At 35.3% G+C, this 22,903-nt stretch overlaps 1 protein-coding gene and 1 long non-coding RNA gene across 2 annotated transcripts; one reads left to right on the forward strand and one right to left on the reverse strand.

Moving 5' to 3' along the window:
• Window positions 1-1,058: 1,058 nt before the first annotated feature.
• LOC147492302 (uncharacterized) lies at window positions 1,059-6,700 on the reverse strand. Its single transcript, XR_015198859.1, has 3 exons — window positions 6,569-6,700; window positions 6,386-6,477; window positions 1,059-1,150 (listed from the first exon to the last, which is right to left on the reverse strand). It is a non-coding gene; the product is annotated as an uncharacterized LOC147492302 (long non-coding RNA).
• A 6,536-nt stretch (window positions 6,701-13,236) lies between these two features.
• Window positions 13,237-22,632, forward strand: MAP1D (methionine aminopeptidase 1D). The gene is made up of 10 exons (XM_086564850.1): window positions 13,237-13,422; window positions 13,495-13,567; window positions 13,856-14,081; window positions 15,461-15,622; window positions 15,719-15,760; window positions 16,049-16,120; window positions 19,107-19,186; window positions 20,085-20,182; window positions 21,320-21,367; window positions 22,310-22,632. Exons 1-10 carry the CDS (start codon window positions 13,311-13,313, stop codon window positions 22,453-22,455), a joined length of 1,059 nt encoding a protein of 352 aa, XP_086420976.1. The 5' UTR covers window positions 13,237-13,310; the 3' UTR covers window positions 22,456-22,632.
• Window positions 22,633-22,903: the final 271 nt, after the last annotated feature.

The raw sequence follows: 22,903 nt of genomic DNA on the forward strand, positions 1-22,903 counted from the left end.
ATTTTCAACATTTTATAAATTTAAAACCTGTCATAACCTGAAAATCATATAATATACTTTCATATCATATATTAAAACCTCATACCTCGTAAACCCAAGTACCTAACTACTCAAATATATATTGATTCATAGAACCAGCTACTTAACCATCTCGACCAATGCCAGTTAAGTCAAGTAACCAATCCTCGAATCAAAAGAATACTATAAATTATATACAATAATTAAAATGAAAACAACATATACATTATTTCCACTTATATTATTGTTATACACCTCTATTAGTTCCAACCAGAGATACCACACTTCGCATATATATACACCACACCTTCACACTACTCACATGTAGAACTCAAAGTCCAAACCTCTGCCCCGTGTTGCCCTTTCAAATTCAAAAATTCCAGAATTTCATTCGCAAACGGCGACCAAACTGTTATCCACAACTTAGGGAATCATGCAAGGCAAGGCGGGATTTACTGAAGTATCTAGAGATGATTTTATAGGGCCCTTATATGACAGATCGAAGTTTCAGGTGAAAGTGAAGGTTCGGACTCTAGTCTCGGCCTACATCTCCCTCTCGATAGCTTTAGCTCTAGGCGAGGAATTCAAAGAAAGGGACTCTGCCTACGGTGTGTATTGTATGCTTGTCATTTTTTATTAGGCGACCTCTCTGCCTGAGGGAACTAGCAATAGAAATAGAAGTGGGGGTTGGACATCTGAGTCAACAACTTCTTTATTAATATGAGTTCCAACAACTTCTTAACTAATATAAAAGGAACATAACTAGTTTTGTTATCTTAACAAGATTTTAGTACTTGGACTGCTAACTATAAGATTGTGTGACTGAATTAAGTTGTCATTAATTGGCAATGCTTGCAATCTACTTAACAGTACGTACGTTAGTTCATTCTATAGGCAGTTCATTTTTATTACAATCCATAAATAGTTTTCCCGTAGTCCAAAACCAATAGTAAGCTTATTAACCAATCTATGCAAATTAATGAATAAAAATGCATAGCATTCTTCTTTTAAATGATCTAATAGACTAATACATAATGGGTAGAAGTTTTACCTCAAGAGAATCAGATGCCAACTCCCCCAAGAGAATCAGAAGCCAACTCCACTACTACAAATCAATGTATGAAATAGTAACCTGAAATGGATAAATGTGCAAAGTGTTACTCAATTTCTGTTTTCATTACAAGCAAAAACAAAGATAGGGTCATATATTAACTGTGAATTGATCTAGGACCAAAGGGATAATAGAATCTTGACAAGCTCCTCAAGAACCCATGCTCTTGTTGTTGAACTTATTATTAGAGAAATGAATATTAAACTGGTAGGTCTATCCACAAAGTTTGAAGACAATGCGCGTAACAGAATAGCAGCAATTAAAATTGGTAGAATCTTGTACATAGTAGCTCCTTAAAACAAGATTGTGACATCATTGGGAGCATCGAATGAGGAATAAATAACTCTTAAAAAGGAAGGATCTCTGATTTCAAGATCTATAGGCCATGAAGGTGTTATAAAAGTTATGTTGGTAATGTTTTGGCTGCGTACATGGGTCCTTCACTAACTTGTTTCTGACAGAGTTGAGATGTTAGCCATTCTTAAAGGCTCAAAATAGATGCAGACAAATTATCTGGTGGTGCAGTCGTGCAGACCGACTTGTTGCAAGCTAAGCGGTGTAATGGCACACAAATTAATCGGTGATCAACACACTTTGACGGTTTTGAAATCACGATATCTGGACAAGCTAACAACCTAACATGGTGGCTGATGCACTAACATATATACATGCTCGAGCGAGGATAGCCTAATGGTGTTTGCATCTCCTTTCTCAAATGAAATTGTAATTCGTCTTAGAAATTATGCCTAAGGCATGATGTATATTTTAGATAAACTTAATAAACCAAACTTGCGTTTTGCAAAAAAATAAATAAAGAAACAAGCACTACACCAGATTTGTTGAAATAGGACGACCTGTTGAGACGAGTATTGCTTGTCTTAAATTTAGGACGGGCTTTTGAGTCCCAAACATGAAAAAACCCGTCGCGAGGCTTTAGCTCGAATAATAGACGACTTATTCTTTTGTCCTAAATCTAGGACGGACAAAAATATCTCTAATCTTATTTCATGTCGTTGCCATTCAATTGAACCCTATTTGCCTTCGAAACTAATATTTTTCCTTCTTCAATTTGTCCAGCTCTAGAAACCCTTGTCTTGCTAAGAGATTTTTCTGAAACTTTTAAAACAATCTCTTTAGTGATTATGGGGAAACAAAACAGATTCACTCAAGAAGGGCCAGAGTAATCCAATCCTGGTATGTGCTTCTTCTTCCTCGAACTCACTCCACCTTTTCTTTTATTCTCTTTACTTCCTACTATTAGATACTGATTTGTTTCCTTCTTGTTTGCACGACTTCATTCAGGCATCTTTCACATATTTTGGATTAAAGAGATTGAGGGATGTCAGGTTTCCCTCCATCCCCTTCTTTTCTCTTTGCCTAAGCATGCCTTTTTATGTTAATTCAATTTCATTTTTTGGTTTAATTGAAGTGGGGGTTTTCAATTTTCTAGGTTTTTAAAATTGGGGATTTCAACATCACGGATTGTAAGCTAGTTATTTTATTGGGAAACCACTGGTTTGATTAGATGTTAATCCTTGATATTGAAACATGGGAAGGTAGGGCTGATGTTGTAAAGCTTTAAGACATTTGGATATTTGATTTATGTGTGAACTTGTAGTGGGTAAGTGATAAACTATGAAAATGTGATATTCACAGGGATGGTGTCACACATGATCTTTTCACAGCCCAACTGCCCAATTGATTCCATCTTGTTCAAACTTCATCATGATCCTTCAAATTCTAACGAGGGTTCTGTGATAGCTGTAGATATTGCGGAGTATAGAGTTGATGACAATGATGTCGAGTTTTTCAATTCACGTATGCCCTCTAGGGGGAGCTTTGGTCATAGCAGGTTGGTAGTGTTTTGATGGTTAAATATATACTTATTTTCTCATCGCGTTCATGTAGTTAATATATTTCGTGTTTTTGTTTGCTTATGGCAGTAGTCGGAGGCGTCGTTCCCGCTTCTACGACCATTAGGTATGTAGTACCATGTGTATTTAGTTATCTTTCATGAAGCTTGTTTAACTGTGCCTTAATGTCTGTTCTGGTCTTATGTTCAAATTCTGGAATTGCAGTTCTCATTTTATCCGATGATACATTTGCATTGGTACTTTAAGTTTTAATATAGACTATAAAGTACCAATTTTTGTTCTTTTTGATCGATGCTACGTTTTTTATTTTGATAGGCCTCATAATAATCATTGTTGGAGTTGTTGTCTACCTTAGATTTGATAATTCATAATATCTTATAAATATTTGATTGCCTTGCTAGAGGCATGAACACCTGTATACCAATCTATCAATTGTAACATTTGGGTATGTCTTCCTTAAAACTTTATTGCCTTGCCAAGGAACACTATTTAACTTTAGTGCATCTCCAATGCGGTCCTTACTATTCAAACCAAGTTAATGTCAGGAGTGAAAGCTAAAGAAAGTCTCTAATCCTATCCTTAATTCCTCCTTTCTTCTCGAATTTAGGGGAAGTCGACTCCCCGTGTGTGTGAGAGTCTAGTGTGAGGCATGCAGAAACTTGATCTTGCATCTATTGTTTTCATTCAAACGGCTCTTTACCCCGTAAGGACAGGAATAGTAGGGAGCACCTCCACCATGCCAAATTTTGGACATTATTGGGCAATTCAATTGCATTGCTCGTGAATGATGCTTTTGACAATTCAAGAAATTCTTGCTTGGATGCTCTGACATCATACTGAACTGGTTCTTAGGAGCAGAAGGGAATCGGGTCTAGATCAAATAGATGGTGAAGAGCTTGTTAGGAGTGAGTGTCAAGGAAACAATATTCTTGGGTTGCTACCTTTCAGATTCTCTAAATAAGGATGTTGACCCTTTCTCTAGAGTACGTGCATGGTGAAGGATTCAATGTCTAAGAACAAGGTATAATTATGAATTTCTACATTCTAAGTTACTATGTTCCTATTTTTGTGAATGGATGAGAAAATTGTTGCTGCAATTCCTTACGTTCTAATTTACATGCAATTCCTTACGTTCATTGTTTGAATTGAAATTTGTTTGGTTGGGTGGAGCCAAGGAGGTTTGAATGGTGATGGGGGTTTTTATTTTTGTGAAATAGTCTATGTAATTAATACTAAGAGACATACTAAGGCTGATGGGGGTTCCTTCGTACGTCTAGTTGGATTTCTATTGCCACCTTGTCATGAAGTATTACCAATCGATGTCAAGATACCATTACACAATTTGTGAGTTGAACTCCCCAAAAGAATGTAAAGCTATATGACTAGCGAAGTTGATAAAAGGTCTTATCCCTTGGCTCATAAACTGTTTTGTACATTTGTGTGTGTGTGTGCGTGCATGTTATTTTTATTGTATGCTTAGAAAGTTTGCATGTTGGGAGCTATATGCTTGTTTTGTATTTAGGCTTCTGATCTGATCCATTCTTGTGGTTTAAGTTGATATAGGAATTTCATTTATTTAAAGCTTAAGATTTGTTAATAAATTGATTAAGATGTGGAAGTTTCAATGGTTGACTAGCTGCTTGATCTTTTCTTTTCAAGTTAAGTTTGAATGAGTTGGATGGATTATCAAATTTGATCACGTCTTGTCTTTCTTTTTTCATATACGCTTAGTTTTGGCTTCTGATCCATTTTTGTAGTGTATGTTGACATGGGAAAGTTATTTAAGCTTTAGACACGTTAGTGAATTATTGAAATGTGTCTTAATTAATGGTACACTAATAACTATTTATCCTTTCTTCTCTTTTTCTAGTTGAGTTTGAACGAGATCGATGGATTTTCAAGTTTATTACGTCTTACGTGTTATGCCCATTAGGTACTTTTTTGTACACATCTCGCTCTATTTATAGGAAATGAAGGTTCGGCTTTTAATTATCCAAGCAATATCTAAGGTAATGTTTCTAGTTTTTTTGAATTGGGGTTTAGTTAATTTGTGCTTCTCTTGTTTCTGTGCATGTTAGAATTTCAGCATATGATTGTTTGATTTTAGTTTTTTGTGAAATAAGATTTGTTTGAACGTTACAATCTTGATGTTTAAAGACCGTTATCTAGACTATGAGTAAACAATAATTAGGGAAATTAATATGGAAGACAAGCAAAAAGTTATTCATTTAATTTGGCATTTAATTATAGTTCAGTTTACACTATATCTAGGAAGATATATGATAGGTCCTTGGTTTTTATAAAATTACCTTGATGATCTTCTCCTCATAATTTAGTATGTCATATTCTTCATTAATCTGGAAAAGGATAACATATTAATTTTTTATTGTTTTCCAATACTTGGTTGACCATGTACCTACACAACCACTTGGACTAAGGGATTGATTGTTCAACCGATCAAAGTCATCTTTTCGTATCTCGGTATATTCGAATTTAGATTTATCAAGGGACTAGTCAATTTATTATTTTATAAGGTTATGATATATACATGTTAAGGTGTACGCAGCTATGTGTGTGGTATTTAACTGAAGAAGACTGTTTTACTTCATGCTTAGAATCGTCTAAGAATAACTATATTCTAATTTTTCGTGGCTTCAAATGTGATGAACTCTGTATGGTGGTCCTTAGATAATAATTTTTGTTTATTAAATATATCTCCTTAGATCTTATAATCAAGTTATATCTTGTTAAAAGAATTTTTTTCGTTGCAGGTCCTTATATGCTACACAAGGGTTTATCGAGAATATGGTGCAAGTAATGGAAAGCTAAAGACTATAGTTTGTTTTGAAGTTTAGTTAACAACTCTTTTATTTTTTTTATTTGTTTATTTAAATTGTTGATTGAATGAGTCACTTAGCAAGTAATGCTATTTATACAATAGAGTTACAATATGTTTTTTAAATTTGGTATGCGACCAACTGCCTAGTTTGTATGTGAACTATTGTGAAATAAGGGTGGGGATCTCCTTTGAATAAGCTACTGTAACAGTTGCAGGTCATTTGGCCTGCACATTTTTTTTTTTTAAAAAATTCTCTAAAAAACGACGGTTTTGTCCGTCTTTCTTCTTGTGACGACCTTGCGACGGATATGCAAGTTGTTTTTATAATTCCACTTACGACGGTCCTTAACCATCGCAAATATTAACAACAGGACGATTAATGAGGGGACCTGGGACACTAAAAACCGTAGCAAATCAGAAACAAGAGGGACTTTGACCGTCGCAAATCACAAATTCTGGTGTAGTGAAGCAGCAGACCGGAAAATAGTGCTCAAACTCAATATATCACAACTTAAAATAAGGTTGTTTAGAAAATAGCATTACTTGAAATTTACAGGGGAAAAGACTCCAACCCAGTCCTCATTAGATGCATTACAGTATTCAAGTTCCACATTTACCCACCTTGTATTTTCACCCTGCAAGCAATATATACAAGCAAAACAAAATACCAGTTTAACAATTTTGTATAATCCAATGGTGAAAAGAAAACAGAATAACTATCTTTACCTTGGAGCCAAGAACAAGCGGTGATGCTTTAATAGAAGCAGAGTCCTGAAGCGAAAAAGTTGCTTTATGGATTGCTATTTTAGACAAAGATTGTTCTCCACCACCTTCATTGCGATCATGAGAAACAGCAACTTGAAACATAACATAATAAGAATCAAGAATCAAGAATCAAAAATAGTATTATTAGTAACTTAAACTTGAATAAATACATGCTCTCCATCTCTTTATAATAAACTGAACAAGAGACGAGCAATAATAAGTGAGAGTTATCCTTCTTACCTTCTTAAAAGAATGCGCAAATCCTTCCCCTCTTTTCTTCTGTCTGTGGGTCGAAGCTCTGTCAAAGAACCTATTTTGATTCAATCAACAACCGATTCACTTCCAAGAGTTAATATACCCATCAAAATTCGTGGGTTGGCAATCTCGCATGGGAGAGGGTAGGAGTAGCCTTTTCTTATTTTCTTCGTCGGTTTGCAATCACCAGCACCAATTATCTCCGACAATATCGACAACAAGACATATCGTCGAAATATTGCGATATATCAACAAATATTGTCGATATTTACACTGGTATTTATCTAAATTAATATCGCAATATTTATTTATCTTTCTATGAAATCTCAATATATATCGCGATATTTTGTACTATTCCCCAGTCAACACATATAGATACAGTAAGCAGAAACTAATGCTTGTATTTACGTGGACTTGAGGTTAGTAGTTTGGGTTGGACTATTGTACTTGGGCGGTTGGGCCTGGACGATATAACTATATAAGTACGGGCAAGCAAATGGGCCAGCATATGGATTTGACAGGCTATTCTAAAACAGACACGTAATGTACTATAAGAGGACAATGTACTTGGATTACGTAAGCCGGCATTGAATCCCACAAATTGTAACCATTGATAGAAAACGATCCAACCTCTTGTCGTGATTCTGAATTCTTGACGCGGATTTCATGGGCGAAATGACGAAATGCAACTAAGGGCCCTACAAGGCTACAATAAAGGGTCTATTGTTACGTTATTTTCTCCATTTTAATTTAGATAGCGACCTTGTTTATGAGCATCTCCTGTCCATTTTGTCACGGAAACTGTCAGGTTAACCATCATCGTCGAAATTCAAAATTGCGAGCTTCCACCACAATTGGCAGTTCTATTGTCGTTGTTCAAGGACTGTTGAGGCCATATCAAAAGTTTAGGTTTAACCTAACTGGTCTAGCTTTCACTACAAGAAAATGGACTTTTGCCCACGGATCCGGTATTTTTTGCCACGGTCATGAACCCTTGCTACTCTTTCCATGATTATTGACCGTAGGAAATAGTTTTAAGCTCGTCAGTACTTAAATAAGATCCACGGTTTAAAGATTTTGGGCGTGGGTGGGCGAGAGAAATAGGTCCCTAAAAAAATTTTTGGTCGTGGGCTTATAAAAACATAACATACACTCGATCGATTTAGTTATTATATTTTCTTTTTCCCCACCACCACTACCTGCACAAAATAGAGAGTGAAAGGGAGAAAAGCTATATCAAAGTTAAATCGTTATTTTGTGAAATTAAGTTCAAAGATTAAATCTTTGAGTTGTTTTGAGTAATAATGGGTGTTGAAATTTTCCTAAACACAAAATCAATCTAGTCTCACAATTTTTGGTTTCGACTCTCGATTATTCGAAGCTGCACATTCGGTCGACTTCTCCTCCTGCTCATTTGGTCATTTTCTTTTCTCCTTCTCGTTTAGGTAATTTCTTATTCTTCTTCAATTTTTGTTTGGATCAATTATTCACTATTTTTTTTTTCTCTCAGTTCTTCACCTCGATTTTGATTGGGGTTTGGTGGATTTATTTTTGGCTCAGTCATCATTTTTTTTAAATATAGGAAATTAGGTGAAACATTTGCTTATATTATTATTGTTTTCCTTCAATTATTATCTGTGTTGAATTATCATCAGTTCAATTCAGTGAACGCCTTTTTTAGTTCAGTTCAGTGGGTTTTTAATAGCTCAACTTGTTGGGTATTTATAACTCCAAATTTTTATTTCTATTAGTTTTTCACTTTTGAAACTATTATGATACTTTTTTGGTGGCAGTTCTTCTCTTCGATTTTGATGCTGGTCGATTTGTTTTTGTGCTCATCCAATTATCAGGTAATTTTGTATTTTTTTTTCTTCAATTGTTATTTGGGTGGCGCATATTTCATTTCAGGAAGTGGGTACCATTGTTAGTTTAACTCAAAAAAATTGAGTTTATCTTAAAAGTAAAAAAATGTAATCTTCAATTCATTAAAAAAGTTGGGGTTGCTCATGAAATTATCTGTTATTAAGTGTATGTTATAAACATTTTGTGAATGAACTTATTAGCATATATGTTTTCGTTATGTAGTTTATTATTAGTAATTAATCAGTAAGTTATGAAAAATTATTTCATTTTTTACGCTAAACCTATGGCTTATAACCCTATACTCTTTTTTAGAATATTACTTGGAACTTAGAGTTTTTGATAGAATTTATGGTGGTTCCTGTATTGAGCAACATCATGAACTTGTGCAAAATAAGTAATTGGTTGTATTTCTAGCAATGGATAGCTTGTTGTCACTTTACTTAAGTCTTCCTTAGGCCTAAGTCTTTTGAAGGTGGCTATGTAGTGGTGGAATGAACTTATTTAATGGCTAGTAGTTGATTGTTTGAGCTAGTTTTTGGTTGTCAAAGCTTCAAGCTCTTGCGGCCTTCTTAATTTGTGCCTTAAAAGCATGTAGTGTATCCTACACTTTATTTCCAAAAGGATAGAATATACCTTAGTGTATGCTTCCCTAAGGCATATGGGAGAAAGAAATTTGCCATTTGCTTAAGTAAGGTCTACTTGATAAGTCTAAAATTTTGAGCATAGAATCGGTATTTATGGGAGCATTAATTACTTTTATGATGAGAGTATACTTCCTTTAGTAGTGAATTCTCAATATGTTTGACTAGCCTAGGAAATAAAGAAAGTCAGATGTCATACAATTTGGTCATTCAACATGGTATCTATTTTATGGCCTAGCTTATTAACATGTAGTAGTGTGGGTGACACCATGTAATAGTTTTGCAGTGCAGTTCTATCAAGCTTGGGTAGGCTTTGTCCTCTAAGAGTGTTGCAACGAGATTATTGAAATTTATGATTATAGTCACTACACACCAATTTGCTAAAAAAACAATACCAACAACCGCGCATAAACAACGGTTAATAGCCTTGGTTTTTAAATGAGTGAGTTTGGCCGTCATATTATAACAAATGGTCGAGCTGTTATTCTATTTTCTGGGTTAGTAGCCTCTGTCCTGCCCATTGTCGAGTGAAAAGTCAAAAAATGCCTCTTCTTTTTTAAGAGAGGGAAAGCCAAAAAATTTATGTTCTAGGGTTTTATTTTTTTTCCAGAGAAAACAAGTGTTCTCTATATATTCTCCTTTGTTCTAATATTCGCAGGAACACTTATTCTAGTTCTCTATATTGTCAAGTATATCTGTGTTAATATGTATTTTTGGTTTTTCATAGAACTAGTTATAATTATAGTTGTCAACTATATGTCTCTATGTATGTAGGATCCATTGATTCCATTCATTAGTGGACATGGAACTTATCAGTCCCATTTTATGCTTTTCATTAAACTATGAAGTCCATGTTACTCTCACAGGTTAGTTTAGGGAGCCAAGGATCCATGAAATTGCACGGTTCGACTTTGTTGAGCTAAAGTGGATGCTTACAACTATCGTTTGCCCAAGCTCCTTTGTAAGTGGATCGTTTACATTAGTAGTTAGCCCTTATCCCATAATGAACGGTACATGCTTGTCCAAGGAAATGGGTGATTAGAATATTATGTATCCTACTTCTTAACCTTGGAATTTATGTTGATGTTAATAGATTTCATTTACTTTAATATTTGTTTCTGCATTGGGGATCTATCATTGGTTTCATATAGCAATTTGCATAAGAACGGTAGCACACATAACTAATATAGGTTTCATTTACTACTTGTCTTTGTAGAATTTGGTTTGTACATGTGGCTTTGTTGGGGTTCAAGGCAGTTCCTTAGATGGAAAGCTCACTATTAATTCATGGAATTATTGTTTTCGTGTAGTTTGCGGTTGGTCTAATACTTATAGTAGATATGGGTGTTATGCTGAAAAATTAGATGTGAATATGAGAAGTAGAAGTGTAGATATAGTAGATATGGGTGTTATGCTGAAAAATTAGATGTGAATATGAGAAGTAGAAGTGTAGATTTCTTACTGTTTTACTAGAGCTATAATAGTATTCATATATCAAGGTTAGAATTTAGGCTTATTAAATTTGTCTAAAGAATTGCTACTTTGGCTTGTAGTTGAGCAATATGTACTTTTGGCTTGGTGAGTCTCTAGTTAAACCACACCTTTTTTTTATAAAGGTTAGTTTGTATGTTAGTTAGTTTCCACGTTAGTCTAATACAATTTTGTATGCTGTGAAGGTTAGTTTCCCATATGGAAGTGATGATGATGGAAAGCATGAAGTGCCTGAAATAAAGGGTTAGACTTGCCTTAACGGTATCGTGAAGGCCATATGATGAAGATGGGTGTGTTCAAGTCCATGTTCTTATTTTAGAGTAAAACGTAATTTATAATTTATTTATTTACAATTGGACAACCTGTATTTCTCCTTATTAACTATCTTTTAATAATTGTTGATAATTGTGTAATGAAGAATCTGTAGAAAGTTTTGGTGGTTGTTTAATTAGAAAAAATGTATAGAAACAGGTTGAAATGTGACATTGGCCCTATTTTTTTTTAATAAAAAAAAGTCTTTTCCCACGGTCCAAAGCAATGGCTAATATTGTGCCACTGTAGGCAAAAACCAGCATTTCCCACGGACTAGTGTCGTCGTGGCTTCCACAGACTTAGACTGACGCAATGACCGTGGCTATTGGTTGGCTTTTGCCACGGTCATGACTGTGGGCACACTATTACCGACGCACAAAAAGCCGGTCATGTGACGAATTTTGACCGTGGGTAAAAGTCTTTTGCCATAGTTTTGGGCGTGGCTAATAACCTGTTTTCTTGTAGTGTTTGGGTTTACTCTCTAATAGTCACTAGTTCGAGTCCCCTCAAAGCCACAAGCCAGATAGTATCCGGTCCGATCGAATTTCCAACTAGGTCCCGTGGTGCATGTTATAGCCTTTTAGTTCGTCATTGATGAACTGATGATTGCTACTGGGTCTAGCTAGTTGTTAGTTTGATGGATTTTTTCAGACCAATAATATTTACACTCACATAATTATAGCAAGGCCGATTTCAAGGGGGCGTGGGTGGGGTGCTTCTAGGGGTGCCATTTTTTTTTTTTTTTTTTTTTTTTTTTTTTTTTTTTTTTTTTTTTTTTTCCGAAAACCCATTTTTTCGAATTTCGATCCGATAATTTTCCGAATTTGGCAATGATATTTGTGTTTCGATATCTGATTTTTCCGAAAAATAATTAGATCGGAATTGGATCTGTTTTCAAAATCCGATCCGATTTCTGATTAATTTCCAAATTTTTAACATATGGCGGTCTATTTCATATAGTTACTAAATTAAAACTATAGATAGTTTACAAACCAAATAAAAACCCTAGACAAGTAGAACATTATCTCTCTCACAACTTCAACAAATCAATATTGTAATTCTAGTACATGTCTCAATTTCTCTCATCTTCTTATTTACTGAATTAATGCATTAACATGAAGAAAACAGCTTGCTGAATGAACATGTTAAAAATCTAAGTTGTTTACTGAATTAATATATTTCAAAATGATCATTAAATGAATGTATTAACTGGATAAAAAATAGTTATCTTAAAAGAAAAACTGATTATATAATTCAAATTTCCAATTTACTTTTGTATTTTGCGGATTTCAAAAATTTCCCAATTTTTCCAACTTTCCGAATTCGGAAAAAAAAATTACCATCCGAAAAATAATTGAATCAGATTTGGAAAGAATAATGGCATCTGAAAAAAATTGGAAATTTTTCTGAAAACCCTTTATCCGATCTGAAGTCACCCCTAACTGGCAACTCACCCAACTTTCCCATCGAAAAAAAATTACTAGTTATAATAGTGTATAATTCACCCCAAAAAATATATTTGTAGTATATGTTAGTAGTAATATCTCCCTTGAGTGGCAATTCTGGATTCGCCCCTGAATTATAGTCCAATAAAGGTCATCATAACGTATTTTGTCTCACTCCCCAATCTTCCTAAGCCCGAGTTCTATCTGTACTATAAGGGACGGATCCAAGGGTTTTCCATTGAAAAAAAAAAAAGTAGTTATAATAGTGTATAATTCACCAAAAAATATATATATTAGTAGTGTGTTAATTAGTAGTAGCAGCCCTCTTTAAGTGGCAATCCTGGATCCTCCCCTGTTCACTATAGAAGTGGAGTTCCATCTCAATAGATCGAAAAACAATTACTTGTTCTTTAGAGGGAGTGTTGATTAATCTTTAAAAGTCCATGCAGCAATTGGCAACTCAAAATAGTGCAAATAGCCACATATGTTTCTTGACAATGATCATGGCAACATAAGACGAGCGAACGGTTTTGGGGCAATGGGGTTAGGGGCCCAAATTGTATTTCTATACAAAAGCATGGACAAATTTGGACAAAAGAGAACTTGTGGGCCTGGCCCATTTGAGAGGCCGACCAAGAGAGTTTTTAGGACCAAGGTACTTGGGAGTTGGGATAACAAAGGAAGCTTCGAGAGAAAATGGTGTGCACTTCTTCACTCCAACCACGTCTCCTTTCTTCCTTTGTTGGTGACCTTCTCATTCACTCAACAGCACAACAACCTCTTCACCATATCTTTCGTTACACCCAAGGTGCTTTTTTCTTTTTTGTTTGGTCTACATATCTAATTATTCTATTGACTAGTACATTTTCTTTTTTGGTAGGAGGAAAGAATTGTGCATCAAAAAACTTATCAAGAACGTTTTCGGGCTTAACCGATCTCTTATTCAGTAAAAGGTATGCTACATAATCTACTCATTTGTCAATTTTCTTGCGTTTTAGTTGGCAACTATCAAAGTTTTGCTACTCAGGTAGACTTACATGATGAAGCATATTTAATCTAACAAAAACACATTTGCTTCTGTTCGTTTCACTATATGCTTTATAGTGTCATTTACTTATATATATATATATATATATAAAAATATCCGACCCGTGTTTGTCTGCGTGCATCCTTGTGTCTATCTGTTTGTGTTTATTTTTCACCCATGGTTACTTTTACAAACAATAAATTACATTTTCCAGGAATAATGACTCCCAAAAGAGTGGACGCAAACGTCTAAGTCCTGGGAAGGTGTCTCCTCGACGGCCAGTTCCGGATCATATACCCAGGCCTTCTTATGTCACTTCAGGGCAGTCACCTGGAATTGCAAGTGGACCAGAAGTGCATGATGAAAAGGGGAAGGAATGCATGAGAGCTGCTGGAAGGCTTGCAGCGCAGGTCTTGGAATATGCTGGGACTTTAGTCAAGGTGAACCCTAGAATATTTTTCCTCTTGTAGCTTCGGTAAAACTTAAAAATATGATCATCGTGAAATTGTGTAGTAGCATTTTACTGTGGTAAGTTACTGATTTAAGTTAAGATTTGGTATCACATTTGTATGCAAAGGTTAAATCATGTTCTTCATGCGTTCATACAAATGTAATCCTCAAAACTGGCTTGTGTTGGGAAGATTGTAGTTAATTGATTTTGTCTGCAGTTTCTTAAGTTTTGACTATTCATTACCTCTTATCAGTTCGGGTTCATATAGGTTCGGTGGAGGGCAAACCCGAAACCAAACCAACATCTTATCGGTACTCAAAATTGAACCCATTACCAAATTGAAACCAAATTACCAAAACCTAAACCGCTTTTTATCAGTTTGTTTCGGGTCAGTTATTGGGTTATCGAAATCCATTGACAGCCCTAGTCGTACCATTAGCAACCAACTTGGGGATAACATCTGGATTGGGAAGAATGGGCCTTGAAAAGCTTTCGGGGAAATACATGGGAATAACACTAGGGTTTGTGGGAATGAACAAACAATGGGGATTTAGTGAGTTTAGTCTATCCTAGAGAGGGAACATGTAGATGATCATGTTGACTAACTCGGTGCATCTCTAGCAATGGCATTGTTGCTAGTGATAGGGTGGAAAGTTGGGGCCTTTGAGTCGTCGTTTGGGGCGTAATTTCTCTTTTAAAAGAGCTTTACGGAATTGCTAAGAGGTCTTAGGAGGTGTCTAGTCTGCTTGTGCTCTGGTTGCACCTTGTAAGTGAGCTTCTCTCTCACGCTTGTACCACATTTTGCAACCATATGAATAAAACTTACTTATCCAAAAAAAAAAAAAAAATAAAGGAGGCCTTATATCAAATAAGTATACTAACAATAATAACAAAAATATGCCGATAAAAGAGGAAGTAGTTCTTTCTTGACGCTCTGGGTTCATTTGCTTTGTATCTGTTCTGAGTACTTGAGTAGGCAGACGCAAATTGCCAAATATTTTGCTACCTATCACATTATAAATCAAAATCAACAATGCGTTGATGATGCTCTTAGAGGACATTGTTATTCTACAATGCCACATAGGATTATTTTTCACTCCAAAATGGTACTGTTTCTATCCTATATACCAATGCGGCAATGTTGCCTTTCATCAGAAAGCTTCAATCTTGAACATAATTTTGCAGTATAGCCTCAAGCTTTATTTATAGTTATGACTTATAAATTATCGAAAAGGCTTAGACAGATTTGGACTTGGAATATAGGCTGAATTACGATTGTAAGAATAGGTGGATTAAATTAGGTATGTTAGCCAGTTAGTGGAGTTGATCTTTGCTTGACATGAGAACATGATTGTCGCTTTTTGGCAGCCAGGCATAAAGACTGACGAAATTGATGAAGCAGTTCACCAGATGATTATCGATAATGGAGCTTACCCTTCCCCTCTTGGTTATGGAGGCTTTCCAAAAAGTGTCTGCACATCAGTAAATGAATGCATTTGCCATGGGATACCAGATTCTCGTGCCCTTGAGGTTCATATCACTACAATTTTTCATCAATACTGCTATATAATTATACTTAGTCGGGGGAAGAAGATGAATTTTATTAACACATGTTTTCTTTTGCAGGATGGAGATATAGTTAATATTGATGTTACTGTTTTTCTGAATGTAAGTTTTCATAATAGCCAAGATTTCAGTTCTTAAATAATGAGCTTGTGTGCATCAAAGTATGTAGAATGGATTCCAATTGCATCACACTGTTCACACACATCTTTATATTTGAGCTTTTGAAATATTCATGATACCGGTTGTTCGTAAGTGGTATCATTATTTGTAATTGTTCTATTATCCTACAATGAGAATCATTAAACTTCAAAAGGTTCATGCTGATGCTGATTGCTGAGGTCCTAGCTTTCTTTGATGCTTTAGTTGATTTATTTACCTGATTATATGCAGGGATATCATGGTGATACATCAACAACATTCTTTTGCGGAAATGTTGATGACAGAGTCAGGAAACTGGTCGAGGTAGAATGTTGGAACTTTAACCTTTTGCTACTTCATGTAATATACTGTGGGTTTCTCTTCATATTAGTTTGCCAAACTATTCCTTTCCTGTTTCTTTTATTAATCTGTGATCAAATATTGTAGGAACTTAGTAAACAAGATAATTAGGACATTGAGTGTTTTTCTTGGGTTGGGGTGGAAGCATAGTACAAAATATCAGGATATGAATGTTTATCGATACTCAATTTCTTGATATGTATCGTGGATGTATACCCCTCTTTGGGGATATTTTACATTGTTTGATATGCAAATATCGTGGATATATCTAAAATATCGACAAATATTGTGGATAGTGTGGATATTTTTTGATATATCACGATATATCATTTATATTTATTTGAAATATAATGGTAAATATTAAATAAAATTGTTATCTAAACAAAATATCGCAAAATATCGCAATATATCATAAATTTCGTCAAAATATCACCGATATTTGCAATTGTATATATCTCTAAATTTATCGCGATATTTATGTATCTTTTGCTGAAATTGCGATATTTTGTACTATGGGTGGAAGACACCATCGTTTAGAAACAACTAAATCATTGTTGCTGTTAAAATTATTGTTATTTTCATTTCTGATTTAGGATTATGTTAATGAAAAGCGTGAGACCAAAGCAAACACAATGAAGGAAAATTAAGCAGAATATCCCTATAACTATTGACTCTATTGACTCACTCGTCACCATTATCAAAGCTTGTAATATCCTCTTGTTTGTTTAGTTACCCAAGCTGCTTGGTGGCTTCATTTGTTTAGTGATTATTTCTGGTTTTCATAGACATTTAGTAGGTTGGTTGATCTGAATGGTACTGGTGAATAGCTGTCACATATTGATCTGCGTTTAGTTTTATTTTTTAAATTATTAAAAGTGCAGTTGGGATGGGATGACATGAGTTCTACAAGATCACATTTTGTTGAAGCTCTGAAAAGGTCATGCTACAATTGGTCTTAAATATTGTTCTTGGAGTATGCAATTTGAGACGTTGTAACTTTTAAGTAGGTGAGTAGTATTTTGAAGGTTTGAGGGTTTTCTCAATGTGTGGATAACTACTTGTATCTCTGTGAATGAAACTGGAAATATATGTGTGATGTAAAAAAAAAAACAATTCATCTTCTGTGACGAGCGTTTGTTCTTGAGTTAGTATTATTATATACAGTAAATGTTACTGGCCAGTGACCACCTGGATACACCTTTCTTCGCTGATCTGTGGGGATTGGGGAAATATAAATAAACTACTAGTCCAATGTAGTAACTTGCTCTCTGATCTGTGATCTTGGAGTATCAAGTCTATGCTTCTTTTTTTCTTTGTTTTTTTTTCGTGGTATCCACAATAGGCAAGATTTAAAGGTGGATTCGATGGTTATGGAATCTGCCCGTAGAAAACTTTGAAAAGTAACTCGTCATGCTATTTGTTGGTTCGTGTGACTGGACCGATGGAGCAGATCAATCGGATCTTTTTGTGATAAATCCTCACCCCTTGAGTAAATAATCATCAAATTTAGGAAATGATGTGGTATTGGGTCTCCATAGGAAATGTAAATAATAAGTTTAAGTTCTAACTTTGGAGATCTTATTTTCATTAAGAGCATCTTTAATGGTGAGACCTCTTGAATACCAAACACCAAATTCTTGAAAATTTGGTAAAAACCATCTTTTAATGGTGAGACCTCTTGAATACCAAACAAAAAAAACACCAAATTGGCTCTAATTTGGTGTTTGCTTTGGTGTTGTATCAAATGTACATCGCGGTGTTTTGAACATTGCGTGGGCAAAAACACCTTTTCATTTCTGGACAAAAACAAGCTTCTATTGTGGGCTTTTCTGTCGCGGTGTTCCGAAAGCAGCGGCTGTGTTGGGCTTTATTTGGCGCGGTTTTGGAAACACGGCGACGTACATTTGGTGCTCAATTTTTGATGTTTCCACTGAAGTTGTTTGGTGTTTATTTGGTTTGGTAAAAAAAATTTGGTGTTTTTCAGGTCTCACCATTAAAGATGCTCTAAGGCATTTACTGTGACTCCATTATCTAATGGGTTCTTTTCTTTATTTCCTATTTCCATTATCTAGTAAGGCTCTTTCTTACTTGTTTTCAGTTTCTCTCTGCAATAAATCCTTGTCTTCTTGATTTAAAGAAAAGAGAAAGAAGAAAAAGAAAAGAAAGAAAAGTATCCCCTTGTCTGAATTGTTGCTTGTAGTCCCCCTGCCCCTGGTTTCTCTGATATATTTAATTTCACTACTTTACAAAATTTAAAATTTGCATATTGTTTGGACTATTTTTATTTTCAATACACTCCTTAATTTATGTCACTCTTTTTTTTATTGACAAGCTATGATGCACGGATACTGCCAATTTTACCCATTGCACTTGTGTCAACCATGTACTATACTGGTACTGGTACTGGTACAAGATACGCTTTGGATACTGCTGAAACACCTATCTCACATAGCCATGAATAATATGGGTGGGGTGGGTTGGAGTAAAACAGGCAAACAGCGATGGATAAGAAGAAATTGCTGCTAATCTGTAATCACAACGCTCGTACCTAATTGTTGTTAGTTAGTAATCGCAACACCATCTTATGTTCGAAATCATATTGAAATGTTATATTTTCTAAAAATGCCATACTTATATTCCCGTAGACATGTCCTAGATTCCTAGATTTGTGTCCTAGATTTTAAGAAAATTCTGTATTGTACCCTGTACCTGTGTTGCCATGTTGGTACCTGTATTAGTATCCATGCATCATAGTTGGCAAGCCTGTTTTAAATGAGATCAGTAATCAGTAATGTTGGTGGGGTTTGAACCCCACCTACGGTATCATCACATAAGGGTTTTCCAATTACGCTAGCTGGCACCTGCAATTTATGTCATTTCCATAAGGCAATGATATTTCTTTTCCAAATATCCATGACCAAAATGCTTTTTTCCTTGTTTGTCCTTTTAGGTAACCAAGGAATGTCTTTACAAAGCTATAGCAATTTGTGCACCTGGAGTGGAGTTCAAGAAAATTGGGAAAACTATACAGTAAGACACTGTAGCATTTGGTTTGTTTATTCAAATTCATCTTGTGTCACCAAGTGGCTTCTAGCTACTTTTACCGTGGTGTTTCACTTTTTGTATATTTTGTTTTATTTTATGGAAGGGGTATGACTTTTGAGGAAGAAAATATAGATGTGTGCAAGGAAAAAGCAACAAAAAAGAACATAGCTTCAATTTGGTGCTTGTTCGTGCATCACATGAATAGTACTTGAACTAAATATATATGTTAAGAAGGCGTTTTTGCATCTAGAAATCATGATGCAACATTCATGTTGGACAGATAACTGCTGCACTACCAGACTGAAGGACGCTGCCATGTCACTGCATGCGTTTGCACAACTTTAGAGGCCCAAAATACCCTTCAAAGTTCCCATATGGTTAACAGACTCATTTCTAACAACTTTTGTTTACAGAGGGACGCCAGGTTAACAAAAAAGTCCACAAGGACGTGATTTTGAAGTTAGTTCCTTGTGTTGTATTAGTATTAACACCTTGAAAGAAGGGCATTAAACACCCCAATTTTGAAGGATCTGGCCCACCATGCTACATTTTTGAGTTTATTGTCATCCTCCCAAGTATCCGTTATCCTTTGAAACTAGTGCCCTTCGATCTTGAAATGTGACTAATATACCCTAGAATTTTAAGTCATTTGAAGTTAGAGCTCAATGAACAATTTTTACTTTTTCTTTTCTTTTCTTAAAAAAAAATTACTTGGCCATTTCAAGCATGCTAATGCCTTGTGAGAATCCTTTATTTTATTTATTTCATTACTATCGCTTCAACATTGTGTGTTGAGCGTGTAACTCGTAGGTTATTAACTTCTAAATTTAAATTTAGATTCCTCATCAGTTCGATCTCACTCACAAGTAAAGTTTTTACGTAGTGACCATGCAGATAAATATCGCTTTGGTGTTGTTAGACAGTTTGTGGGCCATGGTGTGGGGCGGGTTTTTCATTCTGATCCAGTTGTACTACATTATAGTAAGTATTCAGAATTTAAGATGACATTCATGCATTCTGTTTTATCTTCTGTGTGGGTTATAAGTTGGATTTCGTCTAAATAGTATTTGTAACTTGGGTACTTTTTATTTGTTTTTCTTCGTCAAAGTAATGTCTGTTTTTCGTTCAAATAATATTATGTTGACAGTAGATGGTAAAGTATCTTACAACATTTGGACTTGTGTCCCGTATTAAATTTCAGTCCGAGTCCAGGGTCTGAAAATATATACTGATTTGTATTGGAAAATTTTACATGTTGTTAATGTAAAGACTTTTTAAGAAGCTTAAAGATTGTTTACTTTCTGGGTGAAATGTCAAAAAGAAACTTCTGAGGATTGAGCATTTCATGTAGAGTATAATTTGTACCATCATGTTCCACCACCCAATGTGTGTGAGGGGTGCTCTAGAGGAAAGGGGCTTGGTAATGATCTTTAACAACTGTTCAAAAGTCTTAAAATATGTTAAATTTGTTTACCTCAGAAGCTTTATCGATCAATACTTTTTTGCAAATTTGTTTATCTTAATAACTGTATTCTTAAATAGTCCATGTATAGTGAAGTACTTCGCAAACTTGAACCCTGATGGAAGATGAGACGTGATAAAAGAGATGTTTTAACTGGTCAATCTGCCTGAGATAGGTATAAGGAACTATTCCCCGTAAAATGTACCTCAAGTCTTTCATGAGTCTGCTATGCCTTTTCTGTTAGCCCTGGTGTTGAGATTTAAAATTTTGATTCCATGAGACATTGGTTGTCCTCTATTGTGTAGTCAATCAAATGCTTTTTCAAGTGATTTTTGTTGACCCCAAAGACTAGGTGTGGTCCCACCTATGCCCCCGAGCCTCCTCTCATCTGACATATGTGGGACCACACCTAGTCTTTGGGGTCAACAAAAATCACTTGAAAAAGCATTTGATTGACTACACAATAGAATATGCCCTTCCACATATGTTCCCAGGAGGATCATGGGAAACCATGTCAGTCACCTGAGATCAGATATCATTTAGGAGGTGTTGACACTTGATATTCTCAATGAGCATTTCTGTGCTTTTTTGCATGTATGGGGCTTCTTAGCCCAATGTATCGAGGAGCCAACATTTTTGTTTTTTATCTTTTGCAGGAAACAATGATCCCGGCCGCATGGTATTGGGTCAGACATTTACTATAGGTAATAAATTTATACACGTAAATGACCTTTTACCCTATCATCATGTTTGTTGCCACTGTTGTTCATAAATGTTGCGTCATATAACCAAGACTCATGGTGCGTTCTGGAGACATTATGGACCATTTATGTTAAAGTGTAAATTTGAAGGATCTACTACAACCAGGAGGCAAACTCTGGATGCACTTTTCCTCTCTATGTGAATTAAATTAGAAGCTTCTGTCTGATACTTCGAGAGATAAAGATAGCTTACATTTGGTACCAAAAAGAGCAAAGTGACATAGTGAGCGCAAATGAACTGATCATGGTGGTCACTACATCCTAAGGAGCATCAGGAAACAGAAGCAAACATGAAATTTTGTTGTATAGGGAAAATGACATAAGACGCTACAGGCAACCTAAAATAGAAAAAGATTGATATAGAGCTCTAAATGCCTCATGGTGGTATGTTTATATGCTCCTATATCTGTTTTAGAGATGTCTGTTTCTGTCTTCATGTTATATTGGATAAGTAGTTTTAGCCACAGCATTACGCGATGACGCAAGTGATTTTGACTAAGGAGAAACAGCAATCCGTTAGTAATGCCATTTCAGATTAACTTAAGCTCTCACACAAAGTGGAAAAACTGAAGTATTCAGACAAAAAAAAAAACTTGAAAGAAGATGGTATGACTTGAGACACCTTTTTGAAGCATATATACCTAACCAGACGTCCAGAAGGCTTAGCCCATGTAATACATGCGGTTGTTTTTGTAATCAAAATCAAAACACTCTTATCAATGTGGTTTGAAGTGAAACATATCATGTGAACGTGTGAGGTATGCTTGTAGGCCTGAGCCTTCAAATTTCAAACTCTTTTCTATATTCGACCTTTCATAATGACTACTATGCCTAAATGTATTTTTGCTCACAGAATCTTTACCTGATTAATATTGATGCCTGCAGAGCCAATGCTGACAATGGGTAGCTTTAATCCTGTTATGTGGGATGATAACTGGACGGTTGTTACATCAGATGGGAGTATGTCAGCTCAGTTCGAGCATACCTTGTTAATCACTCAAGACGGAGCTGAGATATTGACCCAGTGTTAGAATCATTCGACCGGTGAAGGGGAGGACACTAACAGATGATTCCCTTTTATTCAGAAATTTGTCATTAACAGGACTGGTGGCCTGATAAAGTACCTTGTCTAACAGGCACCAGTGGTATTCATTGTTGAATTCAGTGGCTCGCTTGGGATTTAAAATATACATATAGATTTACTGTTATGTCTGTGAAATAGCTGCATGAAATTATTTTGACGACTTGAAAAAAAACTAAGAAAAGAAAATATTGAAGGACTGCCGTTGTGCCTTTTCATATTTGATCGTGTACTTGATGAGACTTTGAGAGTACAAAAACCATGTGTGTGTTAGCTAGCATGAATGAGGCCGAGTCCAATGGTTGTCAACTCCCTGACCAGCGATGCGCCATCTTTATTTCTTCCCGCACCCAAAATTTTCAGCGCCAATTCTGCCAACAATTTCAGAAGATCACCCC

This window comes from Coptis chinensis, chromosome 6, assembly GCF_015680905.1.
Source record: "Coptis chinensis isolate HL-2020 chromosome 6, ASM1568090v1, whole genome shotgun sequence".
NCBI lineage: Eukaryota > Viridiplantae > Streptophyta > Magnoliopsida > Ranunculales > Ranunculaceae > Coptis > Coptis chinensis.